We start from the raw sequence: 23,132 nt of genomic DNA, 5'->3' as shown, positions 1-23,132 counted from the left end.
CCGCTCTTCCCATATTAATCACCCTCTCCTCCTGAATACTCTCTCTTCTAGGTTCTTCTTGACCTTGTTCTCCTATCTATCTGACTGCTCCTTCTCCATCTCTTTTGATGATTCATCATTCACATCATGCCTCCTAAACATGGGAGTTCACCAAGGTTTGGTCCTAGGCCCTCTTCTCTCTCCTTTTTTTGGTGACCTCCTTAGCTCTTTTGAGGTTAATTAGCTTACCTATGCTAAATGACTCCTAAGTCTAAATCTACAACCCTAGAGCTTCCATCCCACGTCATCAATTGCCTACTGGACATTACAAACTGGAGGCTCTAGAGAAATCTCAAGCTAAATACTTCCAAAACTGAATTCCTTATCTTCCCCCAAACCCTCCTGTTTCTAGTGAAGGCACCACTTCCCAGGTTTGTAATCTCAACGTTACCTTCGTCTTTGCCATTACTGCTAAGGAAATGAGCACCAGAGAAGTCCTTGAGAAATTCAAGTTACTGGGCCCAAATGAACAACGTGCAAAGGAAAACACCAACCTGCCACACAATGTCTCAGTGTCCAAATGCTTCCCTGTGTTCAGTCACAGGTTTAGTTCAAGGCTTATGGTTCTTGTACAGATCACTGCACCAGCCTCCTAACTGGTCTCCCTGCCTTGCCTGCCCTTATTCCAGCCCATCCTCCACACTGCTGCCAAAGTGGTTTCCCCGAAATGCAGATCTGACCAATCAACTGCAGTGGCTCCCTATTGCCTCTAGGACCTGCTATAAATAAAAAAGTTTTAAAGCCCTTCACAATCTTGACACCAATTTACATTTCTAGTTTCACTGGACATAACTGCATCTCCTGTACTCCACAATCTAAACTAACTTTCTGTTACTCACATGATGCTCCATCTCACACCTCCATGTCTTGGTACTGGAGGAATACTCTCTCTTCTCACCTTCTAAAATCCTTCTGTTCTTTCACATAGAGCTTTTCCTAATCCCCTCAACCCTTCCTCCACTGAGCTAACTGTTCCACATATGTGGACTAAGGCAGCCTTTGGGAACCCCATTGGGTTCCTTACTCATCTGTTGGATATAAAACAGTAATAGAATTTATACAGCCCTTTAAGGTTTGCAAAGCATCTTACAAATATTTCGCTTGGTCCTCACATGAACTCTACGAGTTAAGTACACGAGGAAACTGAGGCAGATGGCAGATTGAGTGATTTGTCTAGGATCATACAGCTTAGTATCTGAAGCTGGATTTTGTCTCTTGTGCACGGAACCACCTAGCTGGAGGCTTACAAAAGAGTTTCATGCTGAAGGACAGGCTGCACAAGCTAGCCCCTCAGATTTCTTCCTGCTCTCAAATCCTGCAATTGCATTGAATCTCAAATTCATCTTTCTCTTCCCCACAAAAAAAAAAATCATGAAAACAAGATGGAGAAGGCATGCCTAGGGAATTGTTCATCTGAAAAAAAAATTTGAAGACATTGATCTAAATATGAATGCTACCCATGAAGCATCCCACCAAATGGAAAGCATTACTGCAGATGAATCCACTAATTAACAGCCATCTATCAAGCAATTAGTATGATCCAAAAACTGGGACACAAATACATGTGAGAACAACCCTGTCTTCAAGGAGCTTATACTCTGATAGGGAGGCCATTTTGGCCTAGGACTGTGGATGTGGAAAGCAGTGGGATGAGCCAAAGAACACTGAAACAGCTTCCTAGTAGCAATGGCAGGAATGATTAGATTATGGAGCCAAGAATCTGAAAGCTATAAAGAGGAAATGTAGATGGAACTCAGACACAGCTTGACAATGCCAAAAAAACCAGGGCTCCAGATCCTGCCCCGTGCTGTTTTTTTTTCCAATTACAAACTCAGCATACTTAGAAGAGTCAGATCATAGATTTAGAAGTCACCTTAGTCCAAGTTCATTTTATGGAGAGGGAAACAACTTTCCTAAGATAAGACCATAGCCATCTATCTAAAGCTGAAAGGAATATCAGAGGTCATCTAAAAATACAATTCCTTCATTTGAGAGGAAACTAGGCCTCTGAGAGGCACAGAGTGTCAAGAACTGAAGCCAGGTCCTCTGACTCCAGAACCCGCTCTTCCCATCGGACCTTGCCATGCCTGCAGAACTGGAGACAGTAGGGCAGGAAAACAGCATAACTGGGAGAGGTTGCATCCTCTGTGATCCCTTCTAGTCAAAGGCTACCCAGACTTTAGTACAAATTTCCTTTCCTCCTTTCTCTGGCTCTCAGGATTGATGTCAAGATTCATGGGTTCAAATGGTAAATTAACTTCTCATCCAAAGAACTCACTCAGCTGCTCTGCTTTAAGACTGGCTCCTTCTTTGACCAGGAAGCGGTTTCATTTCAAATGCACTGGCACAGACTTCCTTGAATGAATTGAAAGCTGGGGGCTTTTTTTTTTCCCTCCTGGGGAAATTAGATCTTGCACTCTATTTGAGATCAATACCATAATTATGCTGGACAAGCACTTAGCACTGATTTCTAAGAACAAGTGGGCAGGAAAAAAGCAGGAGGTCTCCTTTGTAAGCAGTGTGTGGGGAGGTGCAGTTTGAGGAGGGGAAGCATCTCAGAAATAAGATGCAGCCTCGTACAGTGGTAATCCATTTTTCCTATGTTGCCTGGTCTTTGTTCTGACTCGGCTGGACGTGAGCTATGAAAAACTGGACAATGAATGGCTAGCCCTTTGAAAATCCCACTTGTACAACTCCAAGCTGGGAAAAGGGACATTAAAACTGAGGGCGCCTGGAGAGTGTCACGTATTTCTTGGAATTCAGATCACCACCAAATGGGAATGCTCTGATCCTCACCTTCCCCTCATAATATACACAAAGTAGAATGGGAAAGACTTAAACTGTTTCAAGTGGACAGTAGACACATGGAGGAAAATGCCACCAACCCTGAATTGATGTGGACAGAGATAGGACCATGGTAGAAAGAAATGATTTGAAATGTGCATCTCATGAGCAATTTATAGATGCTTTCCCTAGGAATCAGGAAGAGTCCTAGATGCTTTGTGATAAAAGGCTCAAAAAAAAATTTAATGACTAGATCACAAAGGCTCCAAATTTGGAGCCATAATTGGTAGCCAGGTCATCTGTACTTTAAAAATAATCGACTAATCATCAGCTCTAACAAAAGCAAAACTAAACAAAAAACCTGAAACCCTTATGTTCATTGGTGACCTTGGTTCTTACAGAATTTTTAAAAAAATTTCCTCATGGAAAAGGTCCTTAGAATTGGCTGAATCCATGCCTACAAGATGCAATGGGCAGATTCCATTTAAGGGAATCGATGCCTCCAAACTGTTCCAAAGGCAGAGCTGAGCAGGGGGGGAACTGGGATCATGCTTACAGGACAATGAAGGTAATGTTACAACATGAGCCTAAAAGGAGTGAAACATGTTCAAAGGCATACTCCCCCCCCCCCAAAAAAAAAGGCGTATTTTGAAAGATGTTTCAACTATGAGCTGCAAAGCACCTTACAACATCCACTTGGCATTAACCCCCTTGATTTACTGAGGTCCTCAGGGTACAAATAGCTGGGCTTGTGGTGAAGGAATAACAATAAGGCCACGTTAAGGGTGTGGGTTCACAGGAGTGCTAGATTCCCATTTGGGTCCACCTAAACCAAGTCCAGCACTGGAGAGTTCTGGGGACTTGTGCTGCGAATTGGGCCAGTTAAAAAAAATTTAATCCTTGTACCTGACCCTCCTGAGACCCCATGTCTTGGCTAGAAGTTCGTGCGTGGTCACCAATTTTCAGTTTCTAACTAGTCAAGGCCTAAAATTTCTGGCAAACAGGAAAATACCTAGACTGGTATTTTCCCTCCCTGATATACCACAGAACTGTTGTGACTTCACCACCCAGGAATATGTCCCTAGTAGAACCAGGATTGTGGGTCAGGTTTTTGAACTCCAAATTCCAGGGCCCTTTTCACTGCACCATGGCTGGGTGCTTTTAGACAATTCAGTGGCATTCTTTGCCAAAGGGAGCTGGGAAACATGTGAGGAAACTTTAGTAAGCAAGCTCTGGATTTAAAGACTTCACTAACACTATAACAGTGTACTAGTGTTCCTTGCACAATGTCAGTCCTAGCTCTGGTCCTGTTTATCCAGAGAAATTAGGGATGGGAAGTAGAATCATGATGCAAAGGAACTAGCAGAACTACTATAATTTAAAAGAAAACACTGAATAACAGATAAGTGACCAATTCAGAGACCAGTTCCAGATAAGTGAAGCCTCTGAATAGAAGTTCTAGGCATGGACTGAGACGCCTGTTGGCACACCTGGGATCTCAACAAAGAATTCTCACTTAGAACATAGTAAGTCAATTCACTCCTCCTGCCCCTTTCCTCCCCTGGTGAACTTTGTTACTTGACCCATTCCAAGGAAAGTGCATGGTAAACCTAAAGAACCTATCCTTGGACCGCTGTGAAATACGGCCATCCCCCCTCTCAGTAAGTCACAGGCTTTGGACAAGGACTTGTTTCCCTCCACTCCTCAAAGCTACCAGCTAGACCATTAGGGCGATAGTGAAGGGTGGCTCTAGCCAGATGATGGCCAACTGCTCCAAATTCTACAGGTTAATTTGAAGGTAGCAGAGTAGTGAGTCAAAGCAGAAGCTTTAGAGCTCAGCTACAAAAGCTCAAAGATGATTCCTGCTCACGTTACAGAGCACCACCTGAAGAGGACAGGCCAGGGCATAATCAGGGAACTGCTCTGGCAAACTCTGGTTCTTTTTTCTCTTCCCATAAAATTCACTGGACCAAAATGCTACAATTAAGAAAAGCTCAATAGCCTACGCTAAAGGACTACGGTGCTAATTTGGTTAGAATTTTCCTATAAATCTTATTTCACAGAAGAACATGTGTGAAGTTGTCAGTAAAAGTAACTCAATTATTCAATATTGTTCTCAAAAAGTTGCTGCTTAAACTAAAGTGGAAGGAAAAAAAAACCATCCATAAGACATGACTGGAAATCATTGTCTGAAAGGTATAGCCTGGTACCCACATCTAGGGAGGGGTTGAAGAGGGAATAGAATAGCACCCACTACGCTTTGTAAAAACATTTCATTTGATCCTCACAACCCTGGGGAGTGGGTGCTATCAAAATACCAATTTCTACAGGTGAAGAAACTGAAGCAGACAGGTCTTGGCCAAGGGTTATAAGTATCTGAGGGCACATTTGAACTGTCTCAATCCAGGCTCAGCATTCTACCCACTGGGCCATGCTGTCTGCAACAGTCACAGGTACTAAAATAGTAGAGTAGGATCCAGTTCTATCTGCTTCTGTAACACATTTCATTTTATTCATTTAAAACCTTATACTGAGACTTCCACATCAATCTGTCAAAGGAGGCTAAGAAATTGTTTTAGACAAAATTTTCCTTTAAGAAAACCCCTAAATCACAGTCACCTAAATACTGGATCACTTGGGCTATGGAAATATGGGAAAACTGAATCCGAACATGTGGGCTCAATCTCAGCTTCATGACGGGCTTTCCTCCGCCCGACGTCCTTCACAACATCAACTGGAGGTGACACTAGCACTGATGTCGCCTCACAGGGCTGTTGCAGGGAACAAAAGTGCTTTTGCAAGGCTAAGGACTTTGCAAATCTTACCCGCTATCACTGGGCTTTTCAGCTCTGGCAGGCTCCTCGCCGGGGGTTTGCCTGAATCACTCAGTGACAGGTCCAGATATGCTGCTGGGTGTCTACCTTCTGTAAAGGGGACGGATTCCATCTCCAGGGCCATTCTCAGCCACACGGCACCTTCTGTCATGTTATACAGGCTTAACTTGGGAGAAATTACTCTAAACCACAGAAGCAAACTCAATCTTGTCCCCCAGGAAAAATACGACTCAGTCAAATTGCATAGATCCTGCCAACGTTATATTTAGACTTTCTTGAGTGTTTACATGATAGTTACAGAATGAACTAATGAAACTTAAGAAAACTGGTTGGTGCTTTTCTACAATCCAGTATAAAAACCTACACACATACAATGCATATTAAGAACATGAGGGGGAAAAAATAGACAACGCTGTGTACTTTAATAAGATATCCACAATTCAGGTAACAATTTAGTCCAATATATTTGCAAATACAGACAAAACAGTAAACGGACCTTCAAAATCTCTCATCTTGTACCTGGTTTCCCTACACACAAGGTCAAGATTATTGAATACACCCTTTTGTTTTCTGCAAATTGTATCTGCGTATACATCCCAGTTTACAATACTTGGCCTACATAATTTAGAGGCTGTGTTTGCAGGGAAAAAGACCCTAGTTAAAAAAAATGCTATCAACAGCAAATTGAGAAAAATAGATCAACTTTCTGGGGGCTATGTACAGGAGTGAGGGTGTCGATCCTGAGGCTCTTGCTGCAGCCCCAGAACTGTCTGCAGGAGAAGGAAGGCAGCCCTTTCATCAAACACTACAGAGAAGCAGAGTGAATGTTTGCTGAAGTCTTTACCTTGGGAAAGAAGAAGACGCTCGGGGGGGGATCATTCCACAGAAGACACAGCCCCCTTTTCCGGGCATAAAATAGAGGATGGAAGCCAACATCAAGATAAGCTTGCAGCAGCCTCCTTTTCAGTTTCAGTCCCTTTCCTGTGCTCATTTCACAGCCACCATCAAGAGCTCTCCAGCTGCTTTTCATAGAATGGTCTTTGTCAATTCTTTGTGCTACTCTCACTATCCCACACATGCTAATTAAACATTCCCCCACCTCCTCGGGGAGCACAGACTGAATATTACAAACAGAAAACAAAAAACCAAAAAAACAAGGAGTGATAATTTTACAATATAGCCATAATTTGATAAAAATGAGTTGCAAAGGGACACCATCAAGATTCATGCCCCCCACCCCAACATGAAGATATGCTTTTCTTCATTAAATCTCTTTTCTGAATTTAAATTCAGAAAATGTTTTAAAAAATAAAAAAGGCACAAACACAAGCCTTAAAACAGAACCACCACAAAAATAGTGCCAACAACCCAGCCCACCTCAGCACCCCTGCCATAAGTGATCTTAGAAACACTGAAGGAAAGAGCACTTAGGAAAGACGGGCAAAGCCAAGTCTGAAGCTGCACCAACTTCTTCTTCAGGATCTCAAGACAAGCTGGCTTTCTGCTGGTTCCCAACAATCTGACTGGTTAGTAGCCAGCTGTATAAAATATCATTGTAGTCATATATATCTTCCACAGAGAAAAACAACATAAAATTAGTTATAAAAAGGCAACGTACTTCCTGGGCATTCCAGAAACACAAATGAATTCATGGAAACAATGGACCAAAAGGGACTGGCGTGTGGAAAGGGAGGGGGAAGAGCCACATACTGTCCAAATTCACTTTCAGGTCCATCAGTCTTCCTGATGTGGATGTCACTTTAGATAAGGTCAAGTTGGTGCTTCCAACCTGACAAGTCGGCAGGATGTGCTGGGTATGGCTCTCTGGGCAGTGGCATCCTTAAGCTGCTACCCAATCAGAGTGGTTACAATTTCCCATCATCCCTAAAATGCACTCAAGCAAAGGACCCTTGAGGCTGAAGATTCCCATTTAAAATCAATACTCCACAGCGGCTGATTTCACTACCCCTGGAGACAAATCACTGGACAGCTTTACTGGGCAGGCTGCAAACGGTACGTTGGTGCAGATCACCTCTGAAAAACCTAGACACTTTTTCCACAATTAACAACTTGTTTACTTTCATGCTTTATTGAAAGTATAACAGTAGATTAAAGACAGGTATTTGTAAGCAGGTCTATAAAGAATTACTTCCGAAGACAGAATGTTGTTCATCTACTGCAATACAAATCCTTTATGGACAGATGCCTCTGGTATGAAATTTGAGCAAGGAAACAAATGGATTTCATTTCCTTCCCCCCATAAATTTTTGTATGTAAACATGATATATTGTTACTTCTACGAAACTTCAGCCATAATCTGAGCCCCACCCTTTGCCCCAAACACCCCTCCCCCCTTAAATATAAAATGGGAAACATTTCCTTGAAGTCTGATGTCCTTCAGTGCAATCTGCTTTATTTGACATAAGGCATTTGGGACAGTCACTTTTGAATGGATTCCTGCCTTCTGGAAGAGTCAAGCAACCATTTATTTGTAAATTCACTTTTGCAATAATGCCCTAAAATGTCAAACTCCTCCTTCCCTTATGGTCACTTTAAGCAGTCAGCAATTTTTCATATTATTAATGTCCAAGGAGACCAGTCCCTGGGAAAGGGGAAAAAAATTTAAGAGTTAATTTATTAAAAGATGACATCAGCAACAATGATTTCTAGAACAAGCAAATACAAGTCTGGCTCACTCCTCAACTGACTAAAGGAAAGTAGCCTGGGTCACAAGCCTATCAACCTCGTCTCTAAATGAGGTTAAAGAGAGATCATCATAGTGGCCATAGTACCTTATATGGTCACTCTCCTCATAGGGCCCAGCAAACAAATACATGGTACACTTTGGACACTACACCATCAGCAAGTGGGAAAGGAGACCTAGAAGATGCTGGCTTAAATGAACACAAGAACCTAGTCAGCGACATTTGAGAGCTGAAGACAGGAGATTCAAAGATTAATTACATCTCTGAGACAGTGCGGTGGAAAGCTTACTGTTTGAAAATGGAGGGAACACAAGCCCACAACCTAAGTAATATCAATTCCTCTGTAAAAATGACTTCTGGTCAACTACAAATAAGCAACTTGGTTTAAACCTTCTCCATAATTGGAAGAAACTTGAAAGAAGTTAAATGTGAATCAGTAAATGCAAAAGGGAAAAAAATAGCTCCATTTAGCTTCCCTATCCTCTTCCCCCACCTAGCCAAATTCTCTCTGGAATGAGAAAGACATACCTGACTGCTGGCAACAGGTGCAAATAAGATAGACAAAGGAGCTGTCTGTCTTTAATGTTTTAAGAAACCAGGGATGAAGCCGGAATTTTTTAAGACCACATCTGACTAAACTGAATTGTGGGCATAGGCTGTTGATGAAATTCAATTCTAAAATCAAGTTTCACCTTTCAATTTAATGGAAAATTACAGAAAAGTCCCTGACATTCATGAACAAAATATGACAAATGCATCTTACCTTTAAATCCCTCTTCTGGCATACATACTGAAAAAGAAAGGCAAATTGAAAACCTTGTCAGGAAAGAACTATGTTCAGCGACTATAGAGGGTTTAAACTTTTCTCTTTGGTGAACCTGATCACCTAAAATTTGTTACTTAATAATGACTAACAATGTTTTCCCGCGGGGTCTCTGGAGGCAAAAGAACAGATACTTCATGTGGTGATTATGCGTCTATGAACTCTAGTTTCCTTTGAAAAGTTAACACAGGAAATATAAATTGTGACAAAACCAATATAGAATAAGCATGGCTCAAGAATTGAGAGGATACTAGACCCCAAACTGTGGTTGAGGTTGGAAGCTGAGGTGTTGTATTTATTGCACAAGAAGTCTGAGAAGATGTGCACAAGGATGTGTCATCCCGGGGCTAGAAAATATCTGCTTACCTTGCATAACATCATCCATTGCTGCATAATCTGCTATTGGCTCATCTGCCTAAAACAAAAAAACAAACCACAAACAACTCGTGAAAAAAAGGAACATTTCAAAGTTTCTATTTCAAGAGGACGATGGCCTGTTTCCAACTGATCACTGAAATGGAGTTCTGGAGAGGAAACAATCAGACTGATGACACTTAAATGTCTGACCCTGCCATGTATATTCTCAACCCTCTTATGGGAAAAGGGTCAAAAAGGAGAATTTTTCGAAGTGGGATAGAACCTCCAAGAACTGGAGCTACAGCTATATCCACTGCTGTTCCCCTGAAAGAAGTTCTTGACTTAAGGAACCTTGTCCTTAGTACCAATTATAGATCCTTCACTAATTTGTTTAAGCTGAAGTTACTATTGAGATTATGGGTTGATGAGGAGGTGGGGGCAGTGACAAACTGATGCATGGAAAACCACTCCCAAGGCTGGGACCCTAGAAACATCAGCCTGTTAAGAAATCATCCTTCAGGATGTGCGGCTTCTATTTATCTCAGTGGCAACTCACAAATGCATTCCATGGAAGAACAGAGTTCCAGCTTTGGTAAAATGAACCAGGCAGGTTCTCCAAAAACTCTCCTCCAAACTGTGCATAAGCCCTGGCAGAGGGTTCCCACCGCCGAGACAGATGGCCCTAATCACAAAGTTAGATCTAGAAAGTAAGTCCAACTTCACCTTGTCTCCTAGCCTTCTAGATCATGTCCCAAAGGTAGTCAGCTTAAAGAACAAGAAGAATCAGCAGGTCATGCATGAAGAATTATTCTGGACTGACTAAACAATACTTCACATTCTCCTACCTTATGAGGCACTGGGTTCCATGCACCTCATAGGTCAAAGAGGCAGCCTAGTACAGGGAAACTAACTCTGCATTCGGAGTCACAGACCCTGTCCACGAGAGGACTCTTCATGTGTGTCCACAGTCTATAGACAGACGAGTCCATAAACTTACTAGAACACCAGAGGGCTAAACTCCATCCCTTAGTCTGCCTCAGAACAGAAAGCAAGCTGGCTTGGCAATTTCTACCTTTCCTATCCACATAATTTAAAAATCTGGTGGAAATGGAAGTACAAACCAAAGAAATTTAGGGTCATACGTCCTAGGGAATAATGAAAATGGGAGGAAAAGAGACCAGGGGCACGGGGCAAAGATACCCCTAACTTTATATTCTAGGCTCGTGTCCCAAAGGATCGAAAGGATGGCCCCAATGTCTCAGTCCTAGTTAGGTGCTTAGGGTGAAGTACCCTACACTTAACTTAGGGTTGGGTACTTAACGGGATGAATCCTACAAACGCCGAGATGGTACACAGTCCAAGTACAGCAGTAAAGACCATACAGAACAAGCCTTTAGCAACTGTTCTATCACTGCTGTGGAATATCTAGTACCACGAAGAACTTGGTGGCATCACCATCCCATTCTGAGAACTACATAGCACAATTTTAAATACAGGTAATTATGATTAAGTCTTCTACAAGTCTTCCTCTATCACAAGAGAGATTCTTTTAAGCAGGTGTTCATTACCTTTAACAAGATAACTGATTCAGGAATGACGCCCAGAGTACCCAGGGTGGCGGTGTCATCATTTAGGACTTTCCCGTCAATTGAGAGATTCTGGTCAAAAGGAGCTACAGAGAAGGCGTGCATGATCTGTGCCAATACAAAACAGAATGGGTTTGTTTTTATAAGGTGAAAAAACATTCTCCTCTAAACACCATGCTAACACCCAGGCAGGCAATCTAAAAAGAGAACAGGCAGCTCCACAGAGCACAAAAAGGCTGGGAAGTATTCAAAGTCAACCCACTTGTTGAATTTCTATTGAGACTCATATCCTAATATATCTGGGAACATACTTAGTAGGCCTGGTAGGCAGGCGAGATGGAAGCCCTAAACAAAGGGTACAACTACAAAGGAGGTTGATATGGGAGGAAGGAAGGTGCACACGTGGAAGAGCTAGCTTTTGAATGTGGATGGAGAAGAGGCTCTCAGCCTAATAGTCAGATGCGTCCCTACCCTTTGTCTACGTACATGCTGCCTATCAAATGGACACATGAAGACCCACATTACTCACTCACTATTCCAGCCCACACAGATCTGCTTGTGTAATAGCTAGGACACTGCGCTATGCCTTGCTCGTCAGGCATGATTAAGTACTCTGCTACCATAAAGGTCTGTAATCTTCTGTTTCACTTTTGAGGAGGGACAGGGGGAAAGGAGAGAACAGAACAAACAGGGGAGCAGGATAATATGGAGGGAATTTTAATTAGTCTTTCATAATGTGACTCAATGAGGGTGGGTGAGCTGGGAGAGAATTGTGGAACTCAAAATTTTAAAAATGAGTGTTAAAAATTGTTTTTATATGCTGGGAAATAAGATAGAGGCAATGGGGTATAGAAATCTATCCTGACCTACAGGAAAATAGAAGGGGAAGGAGATAAGAGAAGGTAGGTTTGGTGATAGAAGGGAGGGCAGATTGGGGGAAGAGGTTTCAGAATGCATGTCATCTTGGGGTCAGGGGAGGGAAAGACAGGGAGAAAAATCTTGGAACTCAAGAAAACTTAAGGAAGTGAAAGTTGAAAACTAAAAATTTATAATCTGTTTCCCATGGCATTAGAAGCTATTCTAAACATTTGGAGAAATGAAGAGAGCTATCTTTATTCAAAGGACATAAAAAAAAAAACTAAACAAACACACACACTGAAACCTTGGCTGAAAGGTTTAAGTAGGTCCAAAGACATTGCCTTTAGGCCCTGAGTAATTAGGACTACTTCCCATATACCTATATTCCTCATGGTTACTGAGAAAACACAATTTCTCAAACACATTGTAAGATAAATGAATATTGTCCCCCACTGTCCGATGTAACAGAGTACCTTTTGCAAAAGAAAGGTTCCAAATTAAATCCCATGTAGCTTCACCGTCACTTCCCAAGAACAAGACATGTTACACTTTTATCCACAATGCTACTGAGCAGCCAGGCTGTAAAAGGAGCTCATTGTACTTTCTTTGGCTGGTTTTTGGCTCCTTGGGATCCCAGAAAGGAGAATGAAAGAAGAAAACTGAACAGGAATTGTCAGGGGGAGCTCACCCCACAGCTCTTGCTGCTGTCTTTCAGCAGAAAATCGAAATGGCTGAGGATAACAGGAAAGATGTTAGCTATTTCTGTGACTAGTCTGACACTCCACAAACTGAAAGGAATAAAGAATTCTTCACCCACAGAGGGCAGATATGCTGCTTTGAGATTTGCACTGTACAGTGCTTACCACTTACATAGTTGCTGAACTATGAAAGGAGGGCCAGCCACAGCACTGGTGCCAGTCTGGAAGAGTATTACATGGGTTCTACAGTAGCTTTTCAGAGACTGCACTTGTCATTCACAAAGGACAAACATAAGGAAATTTTCAGGTACTGGGGCTTCAGTGACAGCTGGGATTTTTTTTTTATCTTAATGGATATGACAATGTATTATGTGAACTTCCACTACTTCGACAGAAGTACTGACCACAAAGGGGCGGCACTGACATCATTATCAAAAGAAATGTTCCAAAGCGTCAGCCAGACTTTACAAGTGACAGAAGCAGAAGGAAACAACTTTCAACCAGTTAGTGGGATGCTGAAAACGAGAGCAGTTTTTAAAGTGTGATGGAATACCGATAAGAATAACAGATAATGCCACCATCATACCCAAATGGGTCCACCTGGTAAACTCTGTTATTTTGTGCAAAAGGTAGACTATTTCATATTGTATACATTTCACATTGGAGGAAACTGAGGCACCAAGAGTCACTACTATGCTGCTTCTATGAGGTATACCTGGGTATCTACTGTATAGATAGTAACCGCACGGATAAAAAGGTATAACTGGACTTTCACAGGCCCTCTAAGGCTGAACAGCATCAGAATTCTATTTCTGATGCAAAACATGAGACTATCTGTGTTTCATTTAAGGAATAAAAGAAATCTGGGGGCAGCTATATGGTGCAGTGGATATAACACCGTCCTTGGAGTCAGTTTCAGACACTTGACACTTACTAGCTTGTGACCCTGGGCAAGTCACTTGCCCTAATTGCCTCAATAAAAATTTTAAAGAGAATTTTTTAAAAAGATAGGACTGAAACCCAGAGCCAGATTCTCTGAGGTCCAATTCACCATGATGCCTTTCTTTTCTACTGGGAATATGAGGGCACTTACTGTCTACTCAATATATAAAACGTAATAAACAAGGAAAACTGTTATGTTTTCTGTATGATATCTAATTTTGACAAAGATTGTTCAATCACAGGAAAAATGGATACCCTTTTGCCTTAAAAAATTATCCTGGAATATCAATATGTATTCTGTATTTTCTCAACAACTGATTCTCAACACATCTTGTTAATATGGAATCATTTGAGAACTCCTAAAATACACCTAAAAGCTCACCTCATGCCTTGTGTAAGCTGGACAAAATCTCGGGGAAGGTTTAGTCCACTACTTTTTCTCACCTGGATTTTTAGTTCTTTTAATGTCTGATTAGCTGAAACAAGCAGTGCCTTTTCTCCCCGAACTTTCCGGTGCCGCATGCTCCGTCGAATGACTTGCTTCTGATAAACAATATAATTCTGATGGGATATTCTTTGCCTCTTTGTTCCGCCGTTGGTCTAGGAAAAGCATCCAAAAGCAAAATTACAGACAGCAACACATTTTTAATTTTAAACAAGTCATGGGGCAGCTAGGTGGCACAGTGGATAGAACACCGACCCTGGATTCAGGAGGACCCGAGTCACATAACACTTACTAGTTGTGAGACCCTGGGCAAGTCACTTAACCCCATTGCCTAGCCAAAAAAAAGAGCACTAAAGAACAAGTCATAAGGACAAACAGTCCAAAGGCAGTCAGCAGGAGTCCAACCCTTGTCTGAGAAATAACCACTTATAGGAGTACTCACAACACACAAGAGAGTAGAAGAGAACAGAGACAAGGCCCAGCTTCATAGGGTCACAAGACAATGTAGAAAACAGCATAAAGGCAAAAATGGTTTGCCACATCACCCAAAATCAAGACCCATATGGGGTAGGCAGGTGGCGCAGCAGACAGAGCACTGTGTTCAAATTCCACCTCAGATACAACACTCACTACTAATCAAGGCCCTACCAACAGGCAGAGATTCTCCCTACAACTCACCCCCCCCCCAATTTCAGCAGGCAAGCTGAAGGAACCCACTACCAAATTACTAGTTAGTAACCTTGGGCACATCACAAATGTCCCCATCACAACTCGGATGGTCAACAGGAAAGGTAGTTGCGCTGGGCTGGGAGCAGCATTGTCCAGCATGGGCTACCCCACGTAGACAAGGCCCCGACAAACCCAGAGCAGGTCGATGGGAAAGGTCTGTCAGACCTGAGAAAGAGCAGGGAGGTACAGCTCCAGGGCTGCTTATGGCAGTGGTGGTGGCCGCCTCCAGAGCTCTCAGCCCAGACAGTGAACGCATCAAACACCTGATCAGAAAGAGACCACAGGAAGCTCTTTGCTGGCACTGAGGCAGGAATCTTTTGTTGTGCCCATACTCGGATCTGGGTCCCAGGCCTAAGGGGCAGTCCTTGGGGTGAGGAGGGGCACTGGCAAACAGAACTGCAGCCACAGTAGAGAGCATCCCCTCCTCACAGTTCAAAGGTAGAAAACAGTGCTTCTTGTCACTCACAGACCAGAGTACAGGGCAAGAAATGAATAAAGCCCTCTCTTTAGATCACACCAGCTTGGAAGAACAGGTGCCTACAAGTACCTCTGAAAACAGCTACACAGCTCCTGAAGCTTGGGACAGTGCACTGTCTCAAACTGGAAGTAAAGCCCTACCTTAGCAAAGGGTCAAGTAATTGGCTGGGAAAAGGAGCAAACAGTATGAGGGAAAAAATTTAGACTACAGAATCTTACTTCCGTCACAAGGAAGATCAAAACATACAATCAGAAGAAGACAACAAAGTCAAAGCTCCTACATCCAAAGCCTCCAAGAAAAATATGGATCGTTTTCAGGGCACAGAAGAGCTCAAAAGGATTTTAAATACCAAGTGAAGTTGAGGAAAAATTGATGAGTGATGCAAGAAAATCATGAAAAATGAGACCCCCCCAAAAATACTGAAGAAAATAACACCTTCAAAAACAGACTAGACCAAACGGGAAGAGGTCCAAAAAGCCAATAAGGAGAAAAATGCCTTCAAAAAACAGAATCGGCCAAATGGAATAGCAGGTCAAAAGCTCAATCGAAAAAAAAAATTTCTTAAAATTGATTGAACTTAGAGCTAATGACTCTAAGAAACTTAGAGGACAAAATAGGAGACAATGTGAAATATCTCATTGGAAAACAATGACCTGGAGCAGTGGATAAAGCACAGGCCCTAAAGTCAGGAGGCCTCAGATCAAACACTTGACACTCACAAGTGACCTTGGGCAAGTCACTCAACCCCAATAGCCTGGGGGAAAAAAGGGAAAACAATGACCTAGAAAATTGGACTACCTGAAAATCATGACCAATAAACGAATATCAAGGAAATCTGCCCTGACATTCTAGAAGCAGATGGTAAAATAGAAACTGAAAGAATCCACCAATCACCTCCTGAAAGAGATCCCCAAACAATTCAAGTATTGCAAAAACAAAAGGTCTAGCAGCTTCTACATTAAGGTGAAAGGAGCTAGGATTGAAAACAAAATCACCTACCCAGCAACACCAAGTATAAAACTATGATGGGAAAAAATTGACATTCAATGACAGGAATTTATTAAACTTAATAAGAATAATACATTCTTGAGAAGCCAAAGCTAAATAGAAAAATTGAACGAGTGAATGGATTTGGCTTAAGGAGTGAGCAACATACAGTCAACTGGGTAGAGGAGAAGGTGTGGGAGGGGTAATAGAAGGGAGGGCACACTGGGGGAGGGGGTAATCAGAAGCAAACACTTTTGAGGAGAGAAACAGTCAAAGGAGAAAACAAAATAAACAGCAGGCAGGATAGGCTAGAGGGAAATTGTCTTTCACAACATGACTAGGTGGAAGGGTTTTGCATGACTACATATGTATAACCTACAAATTGCTTACAGGTGGGGAGGAAGGGGAGAATTTGGAACTGAAAAGTCTGGGAAATAAGAAACACAGGCAACAGGGTATAGAAAGCTGTGTCTTACCCTACAGGAAAACAGAAGGGGATAAGAGAGGTGGGGCAGTGGGGGGAGGGAAGACAGGAGAGAAGAGAGGGCAGAACAAGGGAAATTAAGAGAACAGCTGATTAATAGAAGGCATGAAGGTCTTCCTTCAGTCATCTTTTGCTATAAAAAAATCTGCTGCATGACCAAGTCTTCTGATTGGCAGGTAGACGTACCCAACAAATCCAACAATTATTCACATTAATGGTCTTAATTTCCACCAAAAGAACTAAAGACTCTTCGAGAACTTTGATAGTTCATGTAAAACTGTGGAACATTCAGGCATACCTGCAATGGCACACTATTTCCTAGTGTTATGTGGCTTTTCATATTGGTGATGATGTATTCAGGCTTTTATAAAGCAAAATGTAAAGCCTCAACCTTGTGAGAAAGCTTTTCTTAGTCAATGAAAAAACACAGAAAGGATTTGCCATGATTAAGTGATGGAATTGATCAAGATTAAAATGTCAAATTAATTTTGGCATTTCATTACCATCTTACTCAGCGCCTTCAGACTCCTTCTGAACCTCAGCTCTTCACTGATATAATTCATCCTACTTTTAAAGGGTTGAGCATATCGAAAACAGTCTAAAATAAATCTAGAATTTCCCAGCTTGCAGTCCTTGAGATTGAACAACAAAGTAAGCCATCAAGACGAGGGTCTTTCCTACCTTAAGTTTCATCTTGACAGTTTGTTTCAATTAGCTTGACTTTTTCCATTTATTTTATGGCTGGAGCTCAGAACATGCATAAATAATCTGGTTTCTTAAAACAGCTGAAACATGTAGTCCCCTCTCCTCACATTCCTATTCCCAGTAAATGTCCCGATTCATCAATCTGGCAAACAAGGTCATTCCAATATGATATCGCCTGTTGTGTCCCCTGGTCTCTCAAAAAGCGCAATTGTCAGTTATATAAAGCACACTCAATGTGCCCTGGACAAACATGACAGACCTCTTCGGTTTCTTATATTCTCACACCCTTTTCTTGTTCAAATTTTTAACGATTTACTAAGTGTTTTCCTCAAAACAAGGCCGATAAAGGGGCCAAAAGGCCTAGTCAGTTTAGGATCATAGCCAATAAACGCCAAGATTTTTACAGCGAGGCTTCTTTCTCATGGTCCAAACTCAGAGATGTTCAGTGGCATGCCTCAGGAAGGGCTGAGAAGAGACAAGGTACTTGTGTTTGTGTATTAAGTGTCAGGGTCAAAGAAGCTTAAATCTCAAAAAGACTGCCTACCTGTCTTATCTTTATGCTTCTCCCATAATGAAACTCACAGCAGGTGTGCTCACTGAATGACCTGTACTTGAAAAATGCTCTGATACTTACCTGATTAAAATCTGGGTCTTTTTCCCCCTCGGGGCGTGTTTCCTCCCTGTCCTCTTCAGTTTCTGAGCTACTAACATTCAATTCTGGAGCTGCATCCTTCATTACCTGAAGAAGGACAAGACAAACTACTGCATTTGAGGAACCTAACTGGTCTAGAAGGCTGGTTTAACAATGCAAAGCCTTGTTAAACCAAGAGGAAAGAATCTGATACTGCAGTGAACAATCACAGAAAGCATCCCACTGCAGACATTTTTAAAGGGTCTAAAGCAATCTATCACATACAATGCTAACAGCATAATGCCACTTCTTGAAATCCAATTATTGGGGTGGGGGAGGGAAAGGGAAGAGATGACAGATAATGAAATTTTGGCTGCTGACTAAAGTCCAAATATAACATCTTTTATCATGGCACAGAATGAACTATGGGGATGGGAGGTGGGATCACAGTATCAAAGATCTGAGCTAGAAGGGACATTAGAGATATCTAGGCAAACCTCTAATTTTATAAATAAGGAAACTAAAGCTCAGGGAAGAAAATGACTTCATTGAGGTCACACAGGCATTTAGTGACAAGAAGGCACGAATCTAAGTCTGACTCCAGACTCAGAGATATGCAAGTAACTTAACAAAGGAGAGCCCTAATTGCTTCAGAAGGAGGTAAGAGAGGAAAGGTTCTTAGGGAATCTAAGTGTAGCTGGAAATACCAGTAAGGTTTTTCATATTTTCTTTTGGCACAAATGACCCTTCTACTTCTTGCCCTCACATTGCAGTTAACTTCGTAAGATACCTTTTTGTTATCCACAACTTTATGTACATATATCGTGGCTTGAGTGTATTCACGAAGATCTCGCTGCTGTTGACACAACAGCCCTTCCCGGCATTCTGGACAAAGACCTAAAAGGCAAAAGGCTTGAGGAACTACAATGACAAATGAAAAAGGCACAAACAGGGCACAGTGGAGCAATTCACATGTTCCCAGTGATTTACAAGTTACACAGGACTCTCCTTTCACAATACCTTTGAAGGAAAAGTACAACTAAAAATAAATGATCCCCGATTGTTCCAGTGAGAAGAGACTGAAGGGACACAATGTGGGGACCCAGCTACGGCTAGCTTCGGAGAGAAAAAAGTAATGCAGCTATTCAGGTGAGAGATAGAGTCTGAACAGGAGGCCTACACATAACAATATTACACATGCTGTCATGAAAATGTGCTCTATACTTACTTGGGTTAAGACATATAGCTGCTATCTATGGAAAGTCAGCATGATTAATTAGCCATGTGGAAAGTACAGGGACTGCCACAGAGTAAACATAAGCACTTGCTTGCTTATGGCTGCTCCCTGTTGGGTGGTTACATTATTAAATGTAATTACCCCACTTTGAGATCTGCTATAGAATCTCCATAGCCCATGCCCACCCAAAAAAATCCACAGGAACAAGCTTACTTACTGGGCTCAGAGGTGTATAGCATCTGTGAGGGGTTTGCATCATCTGTTTCAGCTTTCATAATTTTAATTACATGATCCACGACAAATAGCTTTTGTATCATCTCCCACTCATTGGGCCATATGAGAGCTATACTGTGCAAAGAAACACCATTCCTTATGACATCAAAGTCATACACCAATGTTTTAGCTAAACAAATATTCTAATGATAGAAGCTCTAGAATTTATTAAAGGGAAGAACAGTGCTTCTAGAAAAGCTTACAATGAAAATTTTGTATAGCATTCTAGCTCCATTAAATTTTAATAATTACTCAACATGAAAGAATTTCAAATAGATCACATCTGAGAGGTTCAAACTTATACCTGAAAGGGGGTTCCTTCCTTTCATGATACTACCTGAGTGATCATGAAGTTTTTCATTTAAATCCAGCAACCTCCTAATTTGGCTTCTTGAACAGCTCTCTCTGTTTTGTCAGAAGTACATCAAGCCTAACCATTTCTCTAGGTTGTGTAGTCCTAGTAATACTTCCTAATAATGCCTGCAAACAAACAGCCAAATGTTCCCAAATGACTGTAAGTGGTTAACTTATTTCCACCAAAGTTACAGACGGAAGCATAGATGCCATTCAAGCTCAGATCCTCAAATGGACTCGACTGAGCACTGAGTGACAGCATGGCACAGAGCCTGATGACCTGGCTTCTAATGCCAACTTTGAGAAGATGAAATGAGTGATCCAGACAACGTGCTCAAAGTCCTCCTCGCTTTCATCTTCAACTTCCTGGTTTGTAAAAAGAGTGAGCTACACTAAATGATCTCCTCTAGGTTCCCGGTGAGCCAAATAGCCCATGATTATGTTGAGAGCAGGCCTGACCATTGTTTGCCCCACCACTGTCTACACTGCTAGACTTCTGAATCAGCCAAGTATCTACATAACTGGTTAAAACTGGACCCCTCTCCCAAACTCCCGTTACTATGGAGGGACCACTCTCTTCTCTGTCATCTAGGCTCTAAACCAAGTGTCATTTCTCACTCCTCTTGTTCCCCCATTTCTGTTGCTTTGTAACATCCCTCCCTACATGATTTCCTTTCCACTGATGACAGCCACCACCCTGGGATAGGCCTTCACCTCACATCTGGGCAGAACAGCTTTCTGGTTTGTCCCCCTCTCAAGTCTCTTTCCAATTCAATCAACTCACCTGTGAAATTTAACACGAAACCCAGTCTATTCAATATAATCCAGTGGCTACCATAAATATCAAGTCTATTTGGCATTCAATGCCCTCTATAACCTGGCCCCTACCTACCCTATTTTTCTATCTTCTTATACCTTACTTCTCAGAAACTCTGAATCACTGACATATGCCTCCTTGCTGGTTATCACCCATGTCCAGAATTGGCTTCCTTACAACCTCCCTCTCTTCCTTTCCCCTAAGTCCCAGCTAAAATTCTACCTTCTGTGTCCATAGTTCCCTTAAGGCCTGCATTCTAAATGCTATGAATTCCTGTTTTGGGTGTAAATCTTGCCTACTGCTTTTATATCTGTCTAGTACATTAGATTGTGAGCTCTTAGAGAGCAGGGGCTTCTGTGTACCCAGTACTTTACCACAGTGAATGGCACATAAGTAGCGCTAATTTATTTATTTATTTGTTTGTTTGTTTGTTTGTTGGGTAGGCAATGGGGTTAAGTGACTTGCCCAGTGTCACACAGCTAGTAAGTGTTATCTGTCTGAGGGCAGATTTGAACTCAGGTCTTCCTGAATCCAGGGCTGGTGCTTCATCCACTGCGGCACCTAGCTTCCCCAGAAGTGCTAATTTATTAATAGCACATATACTGTCAGATCTGATGAGCTGGTAAATTCTACTTGTTATCTCTATCTTGTCTTATCCCAGTCCCTTACACATAGCAGATACTTAACACTTACAGATAATTTAACACAAAAAAATCTATGAGGCTTAATATAGGTTTACAGTTATCCCTTCCACAGTGACTTTCCCCATTGTGGCTTCAATATGCCATGGGTCAACAAAAGAAAGTAAATGCTCCAGAGTTCTGTGGAAGACAGAGATGGCCAGCAATCAACACAGGCCAGGCAGATTTTAGCAACTCAACAAATGCACAACATTAACCCAAATATTATAGTGAGGCTCCCCATCTCTGGTATAAAGGGAGGACCAAACACTTTACTAATTTTACTACTACAAGCCTTCCATCTTGACAAAGAAACCAAGACCAGAGAAGAGTACAGAGCTGGGTGCTTCCAGGGAAGGGAGCATATACCCAAGTTGAGATGCCCTTCTCTGGGCCTGAGAATATAAGCTCATTCAAAGTAAAATTGCTACCACTTTTCAGAGAGCACCAAGATACGTTGTCCAAGACTTTCGAGTAGATCCCTGCAAGCTATTATCATACATCCCCTCATGTCTCTTGACTTACGAAAAGCTCAGCAACTAGAAAAGACAATCACTTTCTCAGTTAAATCCACCAGTTTTCCTACCGTTACTGTTAAGGCCCAGGAGGAAGATATGTCTCTCCACAAAAAAACAGAATCAAACTGTAATCAAAGCCAAGAATAGACAGACTTTGTACATCACTTCAAGAAAGAACAATACATATGAACAGAAGAAACTCACAGTTTAGAATCTTCTTTGGTCATGGAAGCAAAAGTAAACATAAGTCCACCATGAGGACAGAGAAGAGCACTGTTTCCTACTGATGATACAGGGCTACATCTGGTAGGTCGCCTATTCCAAAAGGACAAGAAAAATGAACAATTCTGATTTGAATGGATAATAAAGACGGAGAAAAACTGCAAAACTGGGTGGCAATACATGCAGCACATTCTTCTAAAATAAGAAGATAGGTCTAAGCTTGTCACTGTTCGGATGGACAGGGGATAGGTACCTGATAGTTACAAGATAGGGGATAGATGCGTGAGGATTTGGCAAACTGATCATGAGGGTTTGACTCACATATTAAGCAAAATTAACAGTACATTTCCTGCCCAAAATGTACTGTTCAATCCAATCTTTATGTTTCTAGCACATAACCTTGCATCAGTGACCTATAAGATAATTTATTTTAGAATTATTCACCATGCCAAGGGCAGTGAACCGTAAGGCAATGTAAAGTTGGTAAGAAATGTTCTGACTTTCTGATTAAGAAGAGAAAAGGGGAAGGGAGGTACCACATATATCTTGACAGAAGTGGAAGAGGAAGGGGGAAGTTTAAGTAGGTGGAGGGAAATAGGTAGACAAAAGATGAAATCAAGTAATTTTAAAAATACCTCACAAATTTCCGCCATTCTTCTACAAAAAATTGGGATACAATGTAAAGCACATCTGTCTCCTAAAAAGCATTTCACATGAAAAAAAAATCCAATTTATACCTGTAAACAGTACATACTTCATATACCAGATTTAAATTAACATTTTAAAATTATTAGGAAAATCACTAAGACAACAATAGGTCAGAAAACAAAATGACCAAGACATGTGTTTCATAAAAATTTTATAGAATTTTATAAAATTTCTTTTTACTCAAATTACAAATTTTACAATTATATAATACTATTTAACAAGGCCTTCTTAAGTCCTT

At 41.5% G+C, this 23,132-nt stretch overlaps 1 protein-coding gene across 3 annotated transcripts in view; it reads right to left on the bottom strand.

Moving 5' to 3' along the window:
- Positions 1–5,896: 5,896 nt before the first annotated feature.
- USP48 (ubiquitin specific peptidase 48) overlaps positions 5,897–23,132 on the bottom strand; it is a 55,332-nt gene continuing 38,096 nt past the window's right edge. For all 3 annotated transcript variants that reach the window (XM_020973117.2, XM_020973119.2, XM_020973118.2), the window contains exons 18-27: positions 22,822–22,883; positions 22,169–22,279; positions 19,540–19,670; positions 18,876–18,982; positions 18,089–18,193; positions 14,071–14,226; positions 11,111–11,236; positions 9,552–9,600; positions 9,126–9,152; positions 5,897–8,259 (exon numbers count right to left, since the gene is read on the bottom strand). In XM_020973117.2, the coding sequence (XP_020828776.1) occupies positions 8,237–8,259; positions 9,126–9,152; positions 9,552–9,600; positions 11,111–11,236; positions 14,071–14,226; positions 18,089–18,193; positions 18,876–18,982; positions 19,540–19,670; positions 22,169–22,279; positions 22,822–22,883 (897 nt within the window). In that variant the 3' untranslated portion in view covers positions 5,897–8,236. The remainder of the gene's footprint in view (positions 8,260–9,125; positions 9,153–9,551; positions 9,601–11,110; positions 11,237–14,070; positions 14,227–18,088; positions 18,194–18,875; positions 18,983–19,539; positions 19,671–22,168; positions 22,280–22,821; positions 22,884–23,132) is intronic.

The sequence above is a fragment of the Phascolarctos cinereus genome, unplaced genomic scaffold (assembly GCF_003287225.1).
Source record: "Phascolarctos cinereus isolate Bilbo 61053 unplaced genomic scaffold, phaCin_HiC Scaffold_726;HRSCAF=1367, whole genome shotgun sequence".
Taxonomy (NCBI): domain Eukaryota; kingdom Metazoa; phylum Chordata; class Mammalia; order Diprotodontia; family Phascolarctidae; genus Phascolarctos; species Phascolarctos cinereus.
This window is presented reverse-complemented; position numbering and strand designations above follow the sequence as displayed.